The 22040-nt window shown below is 41.1% G+C and overlaps 1 protein-coding gene across 2 annotated transcripts; it reads left to right on the top strand.

Annotated features, from left to right (window-relative positions):
• Positions 1-165: 165 nt before the first annotated feature.
• On the top strand, positions 166-21155 carry LOC137181250 (ras-related protein Rap-1b-like). Of its 2 annotated transcripts, none has more exons than XM_067586817.1 (8): positions 166-318; positions 7038-7126; positions 8593-8661; positions 9056-9112; positions 10251-10391; positions 14732-14875; positions 15108-15240; positions 20009-21155. In XM_067586817.1, exons 2-7 carry the CDS (start codon positions 7070-7072, stop codon positions 15195-15197), a joined length of 558 nt encoding a protein of 185 aa, XP_067442918.1. In that variant the 5' UTR covers positions 166-318; positions 7038-7069; the 3' UTR covers positions 15198-15240; positions 20009-21155. The 2 variants fall into 2 exon arrangements, with proteins under 2 accessions (XP_067442918.1, XP_067442919.1); XM_067586818.1 differs by having other exon boundaries at positions 256-318; positions 7033-7126.
• The last annotated feature ends 885 nt before the right edge of the window (positions 21156-22040 follow it).

Genomic DNA, 22040 nt, shown 5'->3' with positions numbered 1-22040 from the left:
ATATCACAGCCAGACAGAAAGTAACTCATCCTTGCCAGACAGTGTAATATTTAAAATATAAATCCTGCTATTTTTTTTTTTTTTTTTTAAATATGTTGCTGTTTTGCAACGCATTAGTAATAATAAGGGTGTGGATGCATTTCTATGAACTATGAATTTCTCATCATTACTGTGCGATCCGTTATCATGCAAATGATGCGGGACGAGTGGCCGATGCCCTTTTAAGAAAAATGAGGAATAGGAGTGACGTCTGCTGCGCACAGAGGCCGGAGGCAAACTGACACTTGCGGAGCGGCGAGAGACAGCGAGCGAGAAACGGTGAGTGGAAATACCAAAACTTTACTAGCTGCTAAACGCGGTCGAATAAGTCATTTGTGTGGGAGAAACGGAGCGGTCGACACTTTGCGGGGTGATATCGAGCAAGATATAGAAGAGTGCACGGGCGTGTGGCTACATGTGTCGGGGATAAATGAGAAGGATTGTCCGCAAGTAGCTAGAAAACGGGAGTGAGCACTCCCCATTTTAGTCAAGGCCAGGCGGAAGGGCAGGTAACGCTAGCAAAACGGTTGTGTCTTTTTTTCCCTCCCTCCCTGAGCAAATACAACACAATGCGGGTTGATTTAAAGCCTGCCAGGTCCGGTGGACGCTTGAGCTATAAAATGCAGCGTTGTTTCTGACAACCTAGCTGTGGTTTTTTTAATTATCTGCCGAGGAGAGGAATGTGTCGGCTAGCTAGCTTTGCGTGCTAACGAGCTGAAGCTAACGGTTGTGAAGTGACGGCGGCCCGTCGCTGCCACTTAAAGCGAGCTAGTTAGCGGCATTTTGCTAACAAGCTTTATAACGGGACTTAGTGTAGTTGCTGCTATGAAACTAGGTTGTTTATAGGCAGATGCTCGTTTCAATACCCCACCCGGATTATAGATTATGTTTTTAAGGCTTTGTCTGGAAGAGGGTTTATGATTTGAATATAATTTGATGAATGTTATGGAGGCTAACGTTGTAATAATCACATATCGGCGGAGTGTGACTCCACTGTGGTGAAGCAGTCACAGCCACAGATTGCAGGGATTTAGCATGACCTGGAGTGATAAGCATATGCTACTGCCGTAAGCAAATTAGGTAGATTCACAGTGAGATAACCAAAGAGCTCTAACGACTTTCCTCCCTGTCGGGCTCCCAAAGCTTTCATGGCAGCCTGTTGCAGGTTATTTGGGTGATGTGAAACGGGAGAGGTGTGTAACTACTCCATCCTCATAACTACAAAAACACAGCAGGTCAACTTTATTAGTAATAGATGATCACATTTACTAAGTACACCAGAAATTCCTGTAAAGGGGGGTGGCTTACTGCCTCTTAAAGGCGCCTGTTTTGACTGAACCCTGTGTTGACTGAAATCTGCCTCATCCTGTGCCCTGAATCTTTTACCAACCTAGGTTTGATGATGAGATACAAGGCTATAAACCCCCATCTCCCACCCCCCACCCCCACCGCCACCACCACCACCACCCCCTCCATCCCCTCTAAGTAAGCCTGCTGTCTGGTGCCTTGAACAGGAACAGAGACTGGAAGAGGCTATTTTAGTAGGTAGCTACTCCTTTTCCATCTGATCAGCATGAAGCCTGGAAAGAGGATGTGGTTACAGGTCAAGGCCCAGCAACACAGATGCGTTAGGCTGATGGTGTTTGTCAGTTACAGATCTTTGTCACAGCAAAAGTTTTGTGTGCCTGGTTGCAGTTTTGCTCTGACTCAGTGGGGGCATTCTGGGTTGCAGTGGACCTGAAAAGAGATGTAAGAAGTATGCAACTCGATACTGGAAGCATTTGGTGCTTTTTAAGTCATTTTTTTTCTTCTTAGGTAGCATTTTGATAGAGCTGATCATGCATCAAGTCAGGCAACTGTCTTCAGAGAGATGGAGCGGTGTCGTAGTGCTCAAAGTCTCTTTGAAGTTTGATGTCAGAAACATCCTCATTACTCAGAAGTCTTGATTTCCAGGATGATGTTAGTGCAGTAATATCTACCACACGTAAACACCAGCTCTTGAGAAAATATCATTATAGTAGTTGCCTCCGTCAAAAAGATCTGTCGGTGGCGCGTTATTTTACAAGTCTGTAAATTCCAGTAATTTCCTAAGAAGTTTCTTGGAATGAACTGTGTTATGTGGCACTGATTTTAGGTACAGCAGAGACAGTGTTTAATTGATACACATGCAATTCATTAATTCCAATTAATTGGAAAGATTATGTAGCCTAGAGCGTTTTTACTCAGCGTGCAGACGGTCAGCCAAACTTGCAAAGGCAGGATGCATATGATTCAGCATTTTCTGTACGAAGACAGAAGCTTCTACTAATTGATAATTAATACGTTTTTACTTTGGTTTAAATTGAGCAGCTTCTTTTTCAGTACATGTCTCTGGAAATCAGCAGCTACTTTTAAAGTCAACTCAACACAACTAACTGAAATAAGTAAACAGTCTCAAAACTTAAAAATTATATAGTTCTTTCCAGGAAAATGTCAACACGTTATTATTATTATTATTATTATTGTTATTATTGGGATATTTGTTGGAAATAAGCTGTAAAATACAACTGTCTTCTTTTCTCAAGCCCTTTTTGTGACAGGTTTGCTGCTGTCAGTAGCTTTTGGGTTATTTCCCTTAAGTTAGTGGGTTTTTCGCTAAGCTTGGTGTGAACATGTGACGTGTGGTTTTTGTGGAGGTAATGAGTAACCAACAGCGCATCAACATTTGCAAAACATTCCACTCAAGCAACTATTTTCTCACCCTGTGTTTTTTTCCCTGTCTCTGAACCTCAAGTTGATTGTTTTTTCTTATCAGTGTACCTTCTGTATTCGTCATGTGGGTCAACAAGCAACCAAATATGAAGCTGGCAGGAGAGTCGATATCGTGGTGCTTAACAAACAGATGTGTGCCTTTTTTTTTATCACTCGCACTGGCTGGAAGAGACATAGGCGGGATGTCAATCATGCCACCATGCTGAGTCAGACGCTGTGACAGCTTCATCGCTGTTGGATTAGCCTCGCCAGACCAGGAAATGGTGAATGTTGTAGTTTAGCTGCAGAATCGCCTGCTCTCTAATTTCAATTTTGTTTAGTTTGAGGCATAGTTCATCCAACCTCACATTTGCTGCAGGCTTGCTTGCAGTGCTACCTCGTCCAATTTCCAGCCTTAGATGGATACATACCTTTGGCCATAGACGGTGAGTGATGCAGTGATGTCATGGTGGAACATGTTTTCTGTGGCATGTGGCTTTCCCTCACTCCTTATTTGCTGGGGTTACTACGAGAGCAGAGCAGTGGTGTGTTTGTTTTGTTGGGAATGACAGTTTGTAGTCGAGGGCGATGGAAAAAGGGAGAGGTTTGGTTTTAAAGGGAGATGTCCTTAAATGGCCTTGTGTGTGTGTGTGTGTGTGTGTGTGTGTGTGTGTGTGTGTGTGTGTGTGTGTGTGTGTGTGTGTGTGTGCGTCTGTCGTAAGTGAGCATCTGTGTGTGTAGGCAGGCGGTTGAGAGAGAACAGCACTGTGTGTAGTTTTCCCGGTATGAAAGTTTGTATGCAGACAAGATGTCAGAGCAAGAGCATCCTATTCAGCCGTGTATCACGTTCTGTTTTCCTTTTGTAGGAAAAGCTGTAGTTATGAGCGTGAAATCGATATGAAAGGAGACAGGTGTTGTTGACTAGTTCAACATTTAGCTAATTGGTTCGGGCCTAGATCAGTAAGGTCATTTGTGTTGGAGAAGGTGGTATTTGTGCACGTCTAGCTGAGAAATTTTGTCCTTCACTCCTACTTGAGCGCATTAAAACGTACTTACGATCTTGCATCTTAAAGTGGTTTAATGCTCAGTAATGTGTTTTAACTTAAAAACTTGATTTGTCTTTATTTGCAGGCACTTTTTTTTACATGACTTTCCAATCCTCATGTAGTATTATGACATTCAGCTGAATAAAAACACAGAGGGTGACATAGTGACATAAAAGGTTAGTAGGAAAAAATCTGCTAATGTTGCTACAAAGGTGGGTCATATTGTGTTGTTGTAGAGGTTGTTATAGCGCTAGTCTGTTAAAGACACACTGATTTCACAAATGAGTGTTGATAATTTAAAATGAGTTCATGATCAGTAGTTATGTTGCTGTTACGTTAGCGGAAGAATAATCTCTCTTAGTTCTCTTGTTGTGAGGAAGTTGGCAACTGAACTTTGTACTTAAATCAGTAATATTAAACTAATGACTCATAACCAGGATCAAAATAGGGTAGACACATTAAATCCCACAAAGAGTGCTCATCATTTCAGTTTTGTATTAATTAAAGATTATCTACATGATTTAAAACAAATATTTTAAAAAGAAATCTCAGTCAAATTTAAATGATAGAAACACAATTGGCAGCACAGTTATTAAAAACGTTAATGTCAAGGATTGGCTGATATGCAGCATAATAAGATGTTTGTTTGTTTGTTTATTTTTTTCTTTTCGCACCGTTGTCTCCTCATTTTCTATTAATAGAATGATTGATTCATTTCTGAAACTTTCACTGACATAAGAAGACCTTATGTATCAGAACTGTGGTGAGAACGTGGGTGTGGGTGGTGGGTTGATGTGTGATAAAACGTAGGTGAATGTCAGTTTAACCTGATGTACTTGAAACATTTACATTTTTTTTTTTTTTTTTGATAGATGACAACATATCCAAGACATACACAAGCTACACACTGATTAGACCTGGTCCTAATGGATGTTTTGCTCATGCTCTGATGATTTTTTTTTTTTTTTTTAAGGAAGGGAGGGAACAAATAAAATTTGACTGTGCACTTTTTTTTTGGAGGAGCACACGTCCTCTATAACGACCTCTGAAGCAATCACATAATAATCTAACAGCCACTGTCACAGAGTGGGTTCCTGACATCATCTGTCTTAGCAGGGGTCAGACCAGAGTTCATACAAGAAACGTGATGTGCAGATATCTGACAAGTGAGGTCCTAGCCTAAATCTAAGTGTGACATTGTCTGTACGACACCGTATATGTGACACTGTGCATGCACTTGACTCTGTGTACTTGAATGTTTACATGAGAGTCGCAGCAGAGAGTGTTTGCATGGCGCTCGGGCAGCCCTGTTCTTTCTCTTTTCCTTCAAACGACTCCTCCCTAATCGTGCAAGGAGAACTTCTCTTTGTGTGTAGAGGATTAGTGAATATGAATTATTCACAGTCAGGGCCTCATATCCCACATGGTCACTGCTTGTGATTGAAGTTGGAGGTCCTTAGTCCTTCATCCACCCCGCTGAGTATTTCAATGGAGTGTGCTGTAAAAAGAACAGTGTAGGAGGGGGATCATCTGCTTCCCAGAATGGCTGGTGATTTAGCTTTTGATGGTTTTCCAAAAGGGTTTTGATTATCAAGCGAGGCTATACTGTCTTCATTGGGACCTGATTTTCTGATTTGCAACACAGTCGTCACGCCAACAAGCTGCACTTTTCAACCAATGACCCAAAAGTTTTAGTCTCAAGTTGGGGACTCAGGTTTTTTTAAAAAACATAAACTAGCTGATGTGTACTAATAGAAGTCAAGCTTTTATCAATATTTGGGAAATTGTGGTACAGTTGGGCATAAGGATGGTACTTCCCAGATACCGGAGCTCCCATAACGGCTACAGCTAAGTGGTGCACTGCCAAAAAAAGATCCGGGTGGAACTCAAACGCTAGAATTATTGTTCCATGTGTCGGAGTAAGTGGATTATTAAACTATTTTGACAGTAATTGTTTGGGTCAGGGAGCATGCCAAACCAAGGAAAGTCACGTACTGAACCGAAGATCCTGTACCGAATACACGAACCGTTACACTCCTAATAGTCATCATACTCTAGTCTGTATTGTGATTTTAGTATTACACTCTTTGATCAGCTGATCTTTGTTTACAATGCAGGAAAACGGTGAAAGCGATCACTTCAGTTCAGTAGAATCCCAAAGTGAATTATATTAATGGGGATAAATAATTTTAACACATATTCAACACTTTTTGTCAGTGAAAAACATGTATTTTTGATGATTTAGATTTTTTTTTAATATAAATGGAATGATTTTTCTTTTTTAAGCTAAATAAAATATTTAAAAATCAGGAAAATGAATTGTCACAGAGCTAAAAACTGGTGTTTTTTTCTTTCTCATGAAAAGACATTTTGGAGATGCATGGTGGACATTTTGTAGCTTAAATCAATCTTCCGCAGACCGTTAGACATCATTTTCTACACAAATATAACTTGATACGCTATGAAGTCAGAAAGTCGACAAAGAATCAGAAATCCCCCCCACTTTACCCAGCTACAACTAAACCTCAGTGTAGCAGTCTCTCCGTCTCTGTAGCCCAACTTGTAGTGACCCAGTTGGCTAACCCAACAGACTTTAAGCCACAATGTGTGCCAATGATTCGAAGCCTCCACATCCCTTAAAGGGATATTCCAGTGATTTCACAGTTTCCTCCCTATTGCAGTCTCCACTTCCCTCAGCTGTTTTCTGTCATTTGTCAGAAAGACTGACACTGTGTTGCTGTTTTCCAACACCAAAAAATGAGTGAGCGACTAAAACATCTGACAGCAGGGTGTGTTTTGGTGTGTGAAAGCCAGATGATTGTGTCATAAGAGGAGTATCTGCCAGATCCATGTATCATCTCCCCTTCAGTTCCCTCTACACTCATACACACCACAGCTGGTTTGTGTTAGAAAGGGGTCACATACTCTTCACCTCCTCCACCCTGAAGCAGCTCCACTTATGGGTGTTCCCTCCATTGTTGTGCTGCCTCTTGTCCATAACCTCCAGGAATGACTAGAATCCTTCCTTTCTGGAGTGGAAAAACTCAGAGACGAGACTGGGAAAAATTCTTTTGTTTTACTTGAGAAGAAAGTTACTTTTGAGCGGATCGTGTGTTTTTTTTTTTTTTTTTTAATTTAAATTTTTGTGTTTCTCTCTCTTTTTTCGCAACTTTCTTAATTTGTCTGTTCCATTTTGCTTCTCTCCCCGTTTGTCCAGTGCAGACTGTTTGGCTGTCTGGTGAAGCGATCCCGCCATGCGTGAATACAAGCTAGTGGTGTTAGGTTCTGGAGGTGTGGGCAAGTCCGCTCTGGTGAGTATTCCCTCCTGACCCGCTTCCTGCCCCTACCCCACCCCCCCTCATCTCTGACACCTCAGCAGCATTGTGTTTCCTAAAGACTCTGTAGGACTCTCTTAAGCTGTTTTCTCATATTAACTCCGGACAATGTCCAGAGAAGCAGGTCCAGATCATTTCCAGACCTGCTTCAACAGGAGCGTCACACGCATCCTCACCTACTGGAAATACTCCGTTTGGTTTAGGTGAGGGTTGGAGCCTATGTAGAGCTTGCAGGAGGCAGGACATGATGCAAAAAGTACACGGAAACTGCAATGTTTTGTTTACAGCACATTGAATATGGCAGAAGAGGCTACATCCGTAATGATGAGTGTTTTTGCATTGATATCAATACTACATATATTTAGACGGACTTTGTACCAGGAAGCTGGCAGGGTAAAGTCCGTTTTAATGTCCGGTCTAACTGATTGGGACACTTTCGTTCTCACATACAGCTCCTCCGGGTGATGTCTAGATAAGTTCAGGGTTGCAGTGCATGTGTGAAAGCAGCTTTAGATAACTGTCAGTCAGGCAGCCAAAATACATTTTTTTGCTGCCAAGTTTTTTTTTTTTTTTTTTTTTTTTTTTTTGGAGAAAACTGTGCCTAAGGCAAATCACGAAGGATGATTTTTGTCATAGGAAGCCAAAAGAACACATGTGAAACTGTCCTTTCCCTCATTTTTTTTTTTTCCCCCCTTAAAATATTTTTGCTTTCTGCTTTGACTATTTTTAGGTGGCACGCTTGTGTTTCCTCACAAGTGTTCAGCTTTACTGTAATCTAAGCCAGAGTCATACAGTTCAGTCAAAAATTAGCTATGTGTGCTGCTATGTTGTTGTGTCTGTAAATCCCAGTCTTTCCACACAAGTCAGTCTTTCTACACTTGCCATTGGTTGTATCTGTTTACAGTAAAAAATAAAAATTAGCATGCAGATGAAATATTTTCACATTTTAATGGGGTTTGATGAAGAACAAAATCTTGAACAATTATGTGTTTTGTTGTCACAGCAAGTTTATCAGAAGACCACAAATGTCTGTGAAATGTTGTATGCCCTGCTTAGCTAACTTCAACCAGGTGTTAAAGTCAGGTTAATCCCTCCAATTGGCACGCTGACATGTTTAGACTTTAAGATGTTATCAGACGAACTCGGTGTACCCCTAACGTAAACCTACCATGACCACAGTCCAGACTTAGACTTTTTAATTGCATGTATACGTGACATCTATGTCACTTTGTCTGCATCCCGGCCAGTCCGACTAGGAACATTATAAAATTTCCCTCTTCTTCAATGTCCTGTTGATCTGTTGCAGTAACCGTAGATGGATAGTCGAAGCACAGTTAGGAGACATGGCACTTCGGCCATACTTGCCACTCTTTATGTTTTGTTCTTGTGGCCAGGAGGTCACACTGATCTGATGTCTGCTTGCTCTGTGTCTTCTCTTACAGACAGTTCAGTTTGTACAGGGAATCTTTGTGGAAAAATATGACCCTACAATAGAAGACTCATACAGAAAGGTGAGTGTCCCATGGGAGGGGGAAGAGGGAGAGGCAGCGGAGAGTTTGCTGGCCTGGAATGAGCTGATTGCTAGCAGCTGCTCTGCAGGTTCACGTCATGATATTGTGCTCTTGTTTTCTCTCGTGTAACTCCCATCATCCTTCTGTTTCTCTCTCTCTTTCTCTCTCTCTCTCTCTCTCTCTTTCTGTCTCTGTCCTGGTTTTCTTTTTTTTCCCCTTCTGTGTCTTTACATTTATTATCATCTCCTGCTTAAACTTTTTTCCCTCTGTTCGTTTTCCCTCTTGGTCTTGGTTGCATGCAAGCTTTCAAATACAGAATGTGTGACCATTGACCTGAAATTATGCTTTACGTTATTTGTGCCAGTTATATAAACCATTCGTCTTTCTTTTACAGCAAGTGGAGGTAGACGGGCAGCAATGTATGCTTGAAATTCTCGACACAGCAGGCACAGTAAGTGAACTCTCTGCCACTGAAATCTGTCGATACCCAGAATCGCTGTGTATAAGGATCCCTGAGTCACTGTATTGAACACTGAAATTGTAGGTGATGGGGGAAACTGTATCTTCCAGTTTATTTTGAGGAATGACAGAAATCTCAGGGCTGGTTCAGAGAAATAACATGAAACAGAAAAGTTGTCGGTGATTCGATTAGCTGGAATTGCATTAAAATATTTTATCAGCTGAGATGCCATGTGTGTCATGATCTGACACACATAATTGATGCATGCCATACCAATTTTTGCACGGTATGATGTTATTTTTCAGCCATGCTAGTGGCGTGGCTCTCGGGATGGCGGTGTCAGTCGGTCTACCACTTTGGTCCAGACTGGAATAGCTCAAAAACTATTGGATGGATTAAGATGAAATTTTGTACAGATGTCCATGGTTCCCAGATGACGAGTCCTTACAGCTTTGGTAATCCCCTGATTTTTTTTTTTCCCCTAGTGCCACCATGAAGTTTACATTTGTGGTGTTTAGTGAAATGTCTTAACTGTCGCATGGAAAATTGGCGCCGACTTTAAGTCCCTTTTGATTCGTCCAATACTTTGGTTTATGACAAAAAAACCAATGATATTCCCATCATCCTCAACTGTAGTGTTAAGTGCTATAAGCATGCTAAAACACTAAACTAAGATATGTGAGGCACAGTGGTGCTCTGTGCTAAATGCTAAGTACACCCTCACAGAAGTGCTAATGTGGCTTTAGACTCTTAGTCATGTTTATGTATGAGTATGCTAGAAGAATGTGGGTAAGGTTCTTGTACTTGAATGTATGTATGTAGGTATGTATGTAGGTTGGTGGTGAATGAGCACCATACATGCTTGTTTTTAGTGAAAAAAGTGGGTGCTGATATTCAACCCACGCTGCACAATACTGTGAGTGCGCTGTGGGAAAACCTGCTGACACAGATCCTGCAGTTCCACTTCACTATATCTGTCACTACATCCACTATATGTACTGAATCTCAAAGCAGGCTAGACAATGTAATTTCTTGCTACGTGCAATAGACTTGAGCAATAAATGTTTAACAGTATATAAAATGACAGAACTCATGGCCTCTCCTTCCTCTTTATTTTCTCGCTGTGTAGGAGCAGTTCACAGCAATGAGGGACTTGTACATGAAGAACGGCCAAGGATTTGCCCTGGTATACTCCATCACAGCACAGTCCACCTTCAACGACCTCCAGGACCTGAGAGAACAGATTCTACGAGTAAAGGACACAGAGGATGTGAGTATATGCGCACGTAGGCTTACAAGTATGTTTACATCAGATCCTCCGGATTTTCACAAATTTTAATATTGAACTTTTATTTTTATCACGGTTGAAAGGGTTTGTAGTCAACAGAGACAATACAAAAGAGTACAGAATTTAAAATCAACCCGCTTCCGTGTTCTCATCCGCCTACATTGTTCGGGAACCTGATCGCGCTGTTGCTATGGATACCATTCAACACTGTAATCACTGCATCTTATGCCAGTTAATTACAGATTTGTATTACCTCGACATAATGCAGGTTGTGTCAGGGTGTCATTTCTGTGTTGTCTGAAGTGTGACAACAATGAGATAGCACTTAGTGAATCTTTTGTACTGTGCGTAGTCCAGCATCACCAAATATCGGTGCCGTGCATGTCCCGGCGGTTTACCTCATCTGTGTTTAAACATGGACACAGAGCACTAGTCCTCACTTAGGTAACGGTCTTACTGTTGTCTGTGAAGATTCTCAGTGATCCAGGTCATGGTTATCCAAGGAGGGTTGAATTGAGGGCAGCTGGACTTGGTTGTAGATACTTTAGGATGTTTCGCATCTCATCCAAGGGGTTGGTTCCAGTTAAAAGCAGAGAATGTCTTTGTCTCACTAGGGGATAATCAAGCCTAAGTTTTGCTTTTTGTACATATACTATTAGATAGTTCTCCCCTCAAGCCCACCCGCGGCTTGGAGCTGTAAGTTCTAATAAAAAAGAGGATGTGTCATCTCATTATTTTCCTAGTTTGCTGTTTGTCAGCAGCACATTTCCAGTTTTCTGTATCTCTGGTAGATTGTGAGGCTGTTGGAGTGAGTAAGCCCTTCATCCCCTTTCTGGTGGGGCAGATAGTGCGTCAGCAGGATCTAGGATGCCCTTTTTTGGTGATCTCTGGAGGGAATGAATGTTACCATAACCCTCTCTTCCACTCTTTCCTTCTCTCTCTCTTGCTCCCTGTTCCCCGTCAACCATCTATGAAGCCCCTCTCCAGTCTGGTGCAGAAGTTTTATACCACTCCGGTCCATGTTTCTATCTCCCCCTCCTCTATATCTGTGACAGTATACTCCTCTGCTTTTTGTTTTGACTGGCCTTTTCAGCGCCTGTTCCTGTGTTCCACTTCTTCTCTATGGCCTGCCTTGTGGTCTTACTGTGGTTTGGCACTCTGTGTGAGTGATTGGACTGTCAGGGATGATGTGCAAGGAAAGCCTCAGCTCATCAAAAACACACTGGATCATGAGGCTGCGGTACTTCATTAGAGCCTCCGTGGTTAGGGAACTGAGGTTAGCCTCAGGCTAACAGATGGATTGCAGGATCAGTGGCTCCTCAACATGCAAGGAAACAGTTGGCGTCCTTCTCCTGGAACTGTATTCCCTCTGAATGTATCCCCAATCTTAACAATCGTGCTTATCTGGCTATTATGGCCACTCTGTCAGCTATCAGTCCAGTGGTGATTTAAGGCTTTACCTATAATGGTTGTGACATCTGTTTATCTTTGCCGCTTGCAGGAATGCACGACCAAAGGAAATGCTTAACATGTTTTCTTTTTTTTCAACCACAAGGACAGATTTCTTATTTGGATAAAGCTTTTAAACCATTGTTGAACTAAAGCAGACATTCTAGTCGCTGCTGCAGCTGTTTTCATTCTCAGCTCTGCCACGCACCATTTACTGCAAAGCTGGCAAAATGTACAGACACACTTAATATTGCCAAGCTCAATTAAAAGGGCTTTTAATGACTGTACGTTGAACACAGCGGGACCAAATTCCATCTCCTTAAAACAGTCGTTAGGAGTGAAGAATAAAGTAAGTGAGCAGTCACCAGTGTATTAAAAGCTCACTTCCCCAACTTCCCTCCACAGTTCTTATGTAAGAGAGGTCTTATGACTTTTCCGGGCCATCTCCGTCTCTGCTTGTGTGACTAGGATGGTACTAATGCCTGACTGACATGCTTGTGACTCACCACTCCACTTGGAACTAGTGGCTCCATTCATTTAAGCAACTCTATACTCTCCTGTTCTGTGTTACCCGCAATCCAATCTCTAGCATGCCATTGTGGGCGGGATAGGACCTGTCTGTAGCATGTTAACAGTGTCTGAACAGATTCTCTGTGGGCTGTGTGGATTCTTCAAGTAGGCTAATGCTGCCTTGTGTGCTGCTGACACTGAACATTTTTTCTTCCCTGCATACCTCCATCCTTCCATCCTTCTCGCCATCCTTTTCATCCCAGCTTGGCTCAGAGTTTGTGTTAGGAGGGCATACCATTGGTTCTCCCAGGACCCCTGGGAGAAATGTCGTTCAGCAGTCCAGTCCGAGGGCTTGTTTGGATATCAAACATCAAGCAGCAACCTCCATGGGGTTAATACAAACATCCCAGTTTCCTGTCGTCTGCCCCACAGCCGAGAGAGAGAGAAAAAGGGAAAAAAAGGGCCCTGGAATATTCAACATATAGCTTCTCTGGAGGAACGTGGTCTTACCGCTGTCAAAAAGCAGCCGTTGAACAGTAGATTTGTGGGTCAGAGAAAGTCTGAAGTACAAACAAGCTAGCACATGTCAGGATGCTTCCATATTACTTACAAATATCCAGTTTTTCCAGATTCACAAAACACATCTGGGGGACTTTTCTGGACCAGAAGAAGGGAGCGACAGCAGGATTTCCCATGCATAGATTTATTTGTTGCAGGCCCACCACAAATAGATTCCCCCAGCTGATATAGTATTGGCGCCTGTTGTGCTGCTTGCAAATTTTTTCCATTAGTTGATTAGGTCTCTTGCTTGCTAAGCTGTACCACAAACACAAATATCCTGTGAACTTCTGGAAACATGCTGAACTCCTCCTACAGCTGTCGCTCATGTCTTGAAAGTTTTATTTCTTTTTTTTTTATTCTGATTGTCATGCAGTTTTACAGCGGGTTGTGTAGTTAGGTTAAGTTTAAATGTGATCTGATACACTGCATGCCTGTGCACACACACACACACACACACACACACACACACACACACACACACACACACACACACACAAATGAATGCACACACACACACACAAACAAACAGTCTTACACTATCATGTAATTCAGCCAGAGCATGGAATCCAACCGAAATGTTCGAAAACATTCAGGAAGGAAAGCGATGTTATCCCGGCTGGGCGGGGCTGCCATGACTTCCTCCGGGCCAGCATGCTCCCTAGATAGCTGGTCAGGAAACAGCAGGCAGGATGAGACGCATCCCGACACCCTGACTGCCCCCGCTCTGCCCACTGTGACAGTTAAGGCTGAAGTTTTGCCCAGAATATTTCGCTCTTCCTTGAAGTAGTTTTTGTTTTTTCGACCTTGGTTGTTCTAACAGAAAAGAAGAAGTGCTGGGTATTTTGGAGTTTCCAAAACCAGCTGTACTTCATCTCAGTGGTTTTATTCTTGGTCATGGTGGGAAGGGATTTCCTCTAAAGAAACAAAACAAAAAGAACATGCCTTTGTTGCTATTTTATATACAATTTTAAAATCTTTTTTTGTCACCTTTGTGTTGCCTAAATTATTTTTGTCTTCCCAGAGGAATAGATTGATTGAGTTATCAGTATATATCCTGTGTGTGCATAGGATGTATATTGATAACTTTGCACAGATAGTATTGCAAAGTCACTTTATTCAAGTCTGAAGTTATTTTTAAACAAGTCTGTTTCTATTTCCTATCAGTCTGAGTTGCTTCTTCTCTTTATTGATGCACCACATTTCCCATCACAGCAAAGCGAAAAATAAGTTGAATTTACATGCTCATTAAAACAAGTGACTGGAAATGAACTTGCTGATGCATTTGAGAAATTTGGCTTATTGTGTGATTAAGTGTTTTTTGTGTTTCTTTAAATTTGCATCTAAAGGATTTTGACACCAGTATTAAAAACATTTCAAATGCTCCCCTGCCATAATTCAAACTATCCTACTTGTATTGTTCTCAACTCTTGATTTCCATTTTCTATCTTCATACCTTTCTCTATTATCCTCTCTATTGTCTAACTCTTAATTTCCTCTCTACCTTCCCCCTCCCTCTCTACCACCGCTCTCTTTTCTCTATTTATTTTTATGGGCTTACTTATGAACATATGGACTTCGCACTAAAAATAAATATCAGACACATCCGTCTTTGATCAGCATTTTTCATGCCTCCAAATCTGGTTTTCCTCTTCAAGCGCTGATAATAATTTTGTGTTCACAGATGTATTCATTCTGACACAACATTGTAAAAATAGATCCAATATTTTAAACAGAGAGGGATCCATTTCGGTTGCACGTACAGTATATACATATACACTCACTGTTCTCTTGTCTTTCCTCAGGTGCCGATGATCCTGGTGGGGAACAAGTGCGACTTGGAGGATGAGCGTGTGGTGGGGAAGGAGCAGGGCCAGAACCTGGCCAGACAGTGGAACCACTGTGCCTTTTTAGAGTCCTCTGCTAAGTCGAAGATCAACGTCCTTGATGTGAGTACGCACAGAAACAAACCACTGGTGACCCTTCCCGTATTGTAGACAACCGATCGTAGGTTGGGTTATACCGTCTATTCAGTGCTACACCGTTGGTCAACCTACTGTGTGTAAACGGTGACATGAATGCATTTATAGATGAAGCTTGAAAGTGCTGCAGTGTGTTAGTCTGCCTTTGTATAAAAGAGGAGAGATGATTTTACTGTTTTGTCTGTTCTGTCTCTCTTAGATCTTCTATGACCTGGTCAGACAGATAAATAGGAAAACGCCAGTGGAAAAGAAGAAGGCGAAAAAGAAATCCACCTGTGTCCTGCTTTAAAGACCCCCACCCCCCCCCAGCCCCTGCAGCAGCTCTGAGCCAGGTGTGTGTGTATCTTAAATTTCGTAACGCATAACAGTTGTCATACTGTCTCATGTGTATTCATGAGGTTTTGATGCACAGGCAGGCTGTCAGGTTAATTAGTGTTGCGTAACAGTTTTGATCTTCCTACTGTATGTTTTCTAAGATGATGCTGCTCACATCAGTCGTAGTTCATCATCCATCACAGTCTGTTATGAGTTTGTTTGCCCGCAGTTGAAGTCAAGTTCATTTGTACAGCCTGATATTACAAAGTGACGACAGGGGTTTGAGCTCACTAAGAAGATGAGGAAAAAATTCCTGAAGAACCTGAGCACATGAGAGAAATTGGGGAAATCTTGGAAGGTGCAATTCAGAGTGAGAGCCCCCCCTCCAGGCATTAGGGGGTATAACAGATGGTAGTGGGGAAAGTAGAAATTACTTAAAAAATACAGGTTCTGTTGCTATAATGGAAAGAAAGCTAACTTTGTTGGCTAGCGTTCACCTCATATTAACACCTGACCTGGTCTATATTCATCAAACTGGACGCAGGACATTTAAAAATGTTTTTTTTGTTTGTTTGTAGTTGTTCCAGTGACTGAAACTGACTGATTCAGTGTAATTCTTCCTGCAGCCTGGGTTAAAAGTTTATTAATTAACTATTCCACGTGATGATAGATCAGTTAGACATCTTGTTCTTGTTTATAATTTGTAATCTAGGTGTACAAATTATCAACAAGGAGGAGGTTCTTGTTACTTTCTTTAAACCACTGCCATTAGCATCTGGTGACAAGGAGAAACATCTCTTTTGATGCTGCTGAGATACAGATCCAGTAAATGGGTTTGGACAGGCTAACATCCCTGAGTCAGCCTTCAAGAGTGTGAAGTGCTTTCACTAGCAATTTTTTGTTTGTTTGTTTGTTTTATCGTCGTTGCTGTTGAATGAATGAGTCACGGTATGATGGTTCGATTTAAATATGGATCTCAGCAGTCTGCAACAGCTGGGCATGTCTCAGGAAATCCTAATCTGTCGTTAGGTTCTTTTTCCCAGGAAAATGAGTATCGGTTCTTCTTTTTTTTTCACAACTTGTTTTTTTTACTCTTTGGCCGGATGCTGGTTTTGAGGAAGTCTGAAATAGTCACATACAGTAAACCAGGCTGCTTTTTCTCGTCAATCCTTCTCAACAGACAAGATTTCTGATACTTGAAGAAGAACTTGAGATTTAATTTATGTCCATTATTTTAGTAGGAGTTGGAGAGTCTACTTCAACTCTATCGCAATGTATATAATAAACTATTCAAAATAAAAGTATAAACAGATTTTATGTTGTTTTATATATCTGTTTTTGCCAATTTAGTAACTTAAATACCAGACAATTCAAGGCACTCCCTCCCATTGATGCGAGGTTCCTGAAATGCCAAAAGTCCAATAAAGTAGTTCTGCTTATTGATTTGCAATATAAGCTATAAAGGCCAGAAATATTAAAGGCATTGCTGTCTCAGTATAAGCAGTGAAGCAAAATCTCCACAATGAGACAAATCTCCATTCTCTCACAGTATAAATGGTGTTATTGTGTACTCCTTATTTTAGCTGCTGGTCACATTGACCTAAACCCCTCTCTAGGTCAGAGTTCATGTTCACTGTGTGCTCTCGTTAAGATTTAACCCATCTGACCCGACCGACTCACGGAGTCACAGTAAAGAATGTTTCCATCCTGATGTGGAAAGTTTCTGCCAGAAGATGAGTTTAGGCTCAGTCAGCTGAAGAAATCTTGTGAGATCTTATGATGTGCATCCAGCCTCACGTGGAGAATACCGAGTTGGGCCTCAGTCTTTCCAAACATTCAAGGTAGTGAAGCTCAACACTCCTTTGTGTTAGCAGGCCTCTTTGTTGATGATACAGTGTACTACTCTGTGGCCCACATTTTTGGCAGCGTTCTGTTTGACCCTCACTTCATTTGAGCAGTGAGACTAACGGGGCAGCAGGGTGGCAGGATGAGTGGGGAGGCTTTGTCGTTAAACTGGAGGAGTTAGATACAAGATATCATTTCATTCATATGATGAGATGAGCTCTTTGTCCTCTTCTTTTTTTATATTCCAAGTATTTGTGTTTTCCTTTTTATCTTTTGGTGTTTTTTGAAAGCCCAGAAAATGGACATGTTGATTGAAAAGAGTTGAGTACACTAAGATAGTGTGTGTTTACACCAAGTGTTCAAGCTGTGAAGATGGGCAGTCCACTCCGTTACTTGAAAAGTTAACATTTGTGTAATCACTACAGTGCCACAGCTCCTGTCAATCAGATTTATTCACTGATGGGTGTTAACAATGCTGATGTGTCCCTGACTCTTTAATGTGTTAGGAAGTAGCTTACCTCCTTTCAAATGTCAATACACTTCCTTCTTAGTATCAGTTAGTTATCACACTGTCATTGTGACCATCTTGATCAAATGTAATATTTCCACATAGGTGGCCGATTGTGTCCAAACATGAACTGTTTCTACTGAGTCTTCTGGCTCAGTGCTTAGTTAGACAAATTATTTATCTGGTATTATCACTGTATTAATCACTCAAAATCAGGTGTCAGCGTCTGTCTAGCAAGCAGGTTAGATTTTTACAAAATGAGATGAATAGAACATTATGTGTGATCTTTGTGCAGTGTACTAGCATTGAAGAATGACTAGAATGGGAAGTAAAACTGCAAAATGAAAGTAACTACTAATAATGTGCAAAAATAAAAAAAAGCAAGAACATTTAAATGCCACTGAAAGTGCAGTGGAATGTGAAAATTTGCATATGTTCACCATACAGATGAAACCAACAGTGTGGGAATTTGCCAAGTTTTGTGAGCGTGCAGTCCTTCAGAGGGCCTTACAGTCACCGTTAACACATTTTGTGCAGCGGCGTCAGAACAAAATCTCACTGTTGCCAAATCAGCAAAGCACAGCCAACCGCAGAGATTTTATATCGACCTTCTTCAGTTACTTTTTACTTGTGGGGCGGGGGGAAATAAAACTCTGATATTACCGATAACAGCGGATTAGTGAAACAGACAGTACCATTGTGCCCAGCCCAGACATCAGGGTCGCTAAACCACCCACTGCGTTCCTTGTCGGAATCCATCTGTGTTGGTCAGTTTAGCCGTCCAGAGTGTGTGAGAGTTGGGCCTCTGTCAGCAGGCCCCAGGGCGTTGTCTGCCCCTCCCCGTTCACACACTGGCCAGCCCAATGAACCAACACTAATGGGATTACAGCCCCTACTGTTCCAGTACTCCCAACACACCAGCTAGTACAGTGCAACAGATAGATAGAGAGAGAGAGAGAGGGGTTACAGTGCCAGCCTCGGACCAGACAGAGAGAGAGTTAATGGGACATTTCACTTTGTGCAACATGGCCATTTTCAAGCATGCTGACCTCATGACCCATGATCAGTCTCTTTATTTTAGTCACTGTATTTGCTGGGGACAGGAGTTAGGAGGGAGCTCATGATCTTATAGTATTTTGATTCTTCAGGTGCCAAATATCCAATTATGATATTGCAGTTCTGTAGTTTTTTTTTTTTTTTGTTTTTGTTTTTTTAATGGTACAGCATGTGGTCACTTTTTAAAAACTTAGAATATGTGGACCATACATAAGGTGTTTTAAAAGGGGTGGTGTGTCTTCATAGTGTTCTGAAATCAGAAGAATCATGTTTACAGAATCTGTTGGGCAGGAAAAGCATCAGGTGACCTACTTTCACCCCCACCACCTCCCCAAGCCAGGTGTGCCCACTTTGTAGTCGTATTTCCATAGCACTTGACTTTGTTATCAAAGTTAACTAAGCTTTGGTTCCTCTTTTTAAATGTCAAAATATAAAAATTACCTGACTGCACTCTAGCTGTGAGCGTGTGTGTAGCCCTCTAGGAGTATTCACATCTATTCATATGAAGAACCGCTGCTGATACAGATCAATGCATTCACCACCCAATGAGGTGGTAGCATGTCCTATGAATGCACCTCAAGGGACCAGTTTAGTCACAGTTAGTGCTATGTATATACTTTTTTTTTTTCTATTTAGCCTCCAACAGGCTTCACTGTTGCTTAAAACCGGAGGTGAAGGCGGTTACAGATGTCATGCGTTCCCAACTGCTCAAACCTTTTTTAACTAGCAAGCACCAAAGGGTGTCAGCCTGGGAAATGGAGGTGACACAGTAGACGTTCTTAGCACCAAATGAGCCTCGAAGCAGGAAATCACATCTCTTAAAGATATGGCAGCCCAGAAGTGGAGCGGTAGACCACAATGGAGCCATCAGACATCTTTCACCATCGTGTGTACCCTGCGGCCTACTGGTGTGTTCTCTGACACCCTGTTATGGAACTCAAAACACTTGACACCCTTTTTGAAAGATGTGTCACAGCCTATGAACTTAGAAGGTTTTGAGCAGAATAAAACTTAGTGAGCTCAGAGCCTTCTTAAACTTTACGCTCTAAACATTGGCTTCTTTTATTCTTCTGCTGGCTTCATTTTCTGCTCTCAGACTTGGAGATGATATCAGCTTGATTAATAATGGAGAGCCAGCATTCAAAATGAGAATAAATGTGTGTTTTTTTTTTGAGGCTCTGATTTTTCTCCTCCTACGTTTTCCTCCTACTGATAGGTTTGTGTAAACAGATGTAATGTCATTGAACAGCCAGTAGAGGGTGCTGACGAGCTTGTAAATGGTGTTTTTCTTTGGGGGTGGGTAGTTCTGGTCAGGATCTGGACATAAATATTGGTGACTTGTGAAATGAGGACTTAACCGCTGTGCTGTTTTCCAGAAATGCTGTAATGAAGAACTGTTGCCCTGATTGGAAGTGCCAGCATTCCAACAGCCCCGACCCCCCCTTCCCTCCATCAGCCATAAACGGTGAATCAGCTGACTGAACTGCTCCTATCAAAGACGAGGATGATCTACACGAGAGAGAGCGAGAGAGAGAGAGAAAGAGAGAGAGAGGGAGAGAGAGAGAGAGAGAGAAAAAAGAGAGAGAAAGACAGACAGTGAGAGAGAGAGAGAGAGCGAGAGCGAAGACTCTGGCCTCTCGCCTCCGAGAACCTTCCTCTGTGTCTCAGTTTCAGTATGAACCCTGAACGGACAGTCTCCATTTCTGCACCAACAAACAACACCACAAACTGACGATGATGATGATGATGATGATGATGATGATGATGATAATGATGATTAAAGCGCAGCAATGCCTCTGATAGTATAAAAAAAAAAAAGTGTCCATGAGCCGCCTACATGGCCATAGGGCAGCCCCTTATTTTCAATTTTTTTTTTTTTTTTTTTTTGACAGTTTAACAAAAAGAAAATAACGGCGTTAAGAAGGAAAACAAAGATAAAACTTGGATTCAGTATTTTTCATCTTTTCAATATCAATATCGTATTTGAAAGACATGGAAGTTGACCTCTTTTAGTTGTATGATTATAAATATTCTTCAAAAATGAGCATGAAAAAAATGCATCAGTTATTAAGTGTAGATGTTTTCAAGTGAAATCAAGTGGAAAAGTGAGATTTTTTATAGCCATACACCTATTCTCCATGCCTGTCATGTCAGTGATGATAGATCAAGGTCTATAATATGTATTATTTTTATTATAATTATTATTATTTTTTCTTTGTTCGCCCTGTTGTTCATGGACTTCTCTTCTGCAGATATCTCTCTCTGACGTGACTTAATTTTATACTCAGTCACTGGGATTTCATAGCTCCCATAATATATTCTAATGCCATTTTTTGCATAATAATGCTTCAGAAAAATGGGTCTTTTATAGAAGAAATATGGGGAAAAACAAGGATTGATTTCTATGTCTCTTGAAGCTGAAATATATTATACTAAACCAACTCTAATAATGCTTCTTGTGTTTTTCTGTCAATGATGTTCCAGCTTTTATGGATTATTAAAGTACATTTTAGTACATTTTCATTATATTGGTCAATGTATTTTTGTGAATTAAACTTTTATCCAAAGCAGATTTGACTTATTTGAGAAGAGTGAAATTAAACGTTTGGAAACTAAAATGGGGATTGCATGGGGACATTTTTTTTTAAACTCTAGTTAATCAAGTATTGATTCTATACAGAGAGTCTGTTTATGGATCAATAGATGTATTATATATGTGTTGCCTTTACTTTTAATGACCACTAGGTGGCAGTATATGAACAAAAATGTGTCACATAGCCATTATATCTCCAGTGGGAAGCTGTCACAGTGCACTGATTCCAAGCTCTGTATCCCACCAATATATTACATAATGTGGCTTAATGGGACAATCAGTCACAATGAAAGTAGTGCACAGTGCATCTTTATATAATTATTCATCTTTACACACACAGCGGGTCTTGGGCAGAAGGAAGTGAGGTATTTCAACTGTGTTTTGCTGCCTTGTACACTGAGCCTGGATTAATTCCAGCTTCTCACCTGAACGACAAGATTTTCTGTAATCTTCTCACACTGATTTCCAGAGCAAAGTGTAAAGAAGAGAGCAGGGATTTTAAAACAGATGAAAGGTTAGAGGCTACATTGAATAAATGTCTGATTGGTGAAATAGCAGCGTAGAGTATTAACAGTTTTTCTTGAATATCAACTTGGAAGAAAATAGACTGATGACTGTTTGAGAGCTGCAACAATTAGTCAATTAGTTGATTGACAGAAAAATGAACGCCAATTGTTTTGATATTCGATGAATCTTTTTGGGTAGTTTTTAAATAAAAAATGCTAAAATTCTCTCGTTCCAGCTTCTTAAATGTGGATCTTTTCTTATTTAATCTTCTATGATAGTAAACTGAACATATTTGGGTTATAGTCGGG

Source organism: Thunnus thynnus, chromosome 4 (assembly GCF_963924715.1).
Source record: "Thunnus thynnus chromosome 4, fThuThy2.1, whole genome shotgun sequence".
Taxonomy (NCBI): domain Eukaryota; kingdom Metazoa; phylum Chordata; class Actinopteri; order Scombriformes; family Scombridae; genus Thunnus; species Thunnus thynnus.
Note: the sequence above shows the minus strand (reverse complement) of the source record. Positions and strands in the feature narration are given on the sequence as shown.

Bases quoted from the DNA above. Each gene is read 5' to 3' on its own strand.
- LOC137181250 (XM_067586817.1), top strand. From the start codon at position 7,070: ATGCGTGAATACAAGCTAGTGGTGTTAGGTTCTGGAGGTGTGGGCAAG. The intron at 7,127-8,592 runs GTGAGTATTCCC...CTTCTCTTACAG, and splicing joins GTGTGGGCAAGTCCGCTCTG to ACAGTTCAGTTTGTACAGGG. The intron at 10,392-14,731 runs GTGAGTATATGC...GTCTTTCCTCAG, and splicing joins GAGTAAAGGACACAGAGGAT to GTGCCGATGATCCTGGTGGG.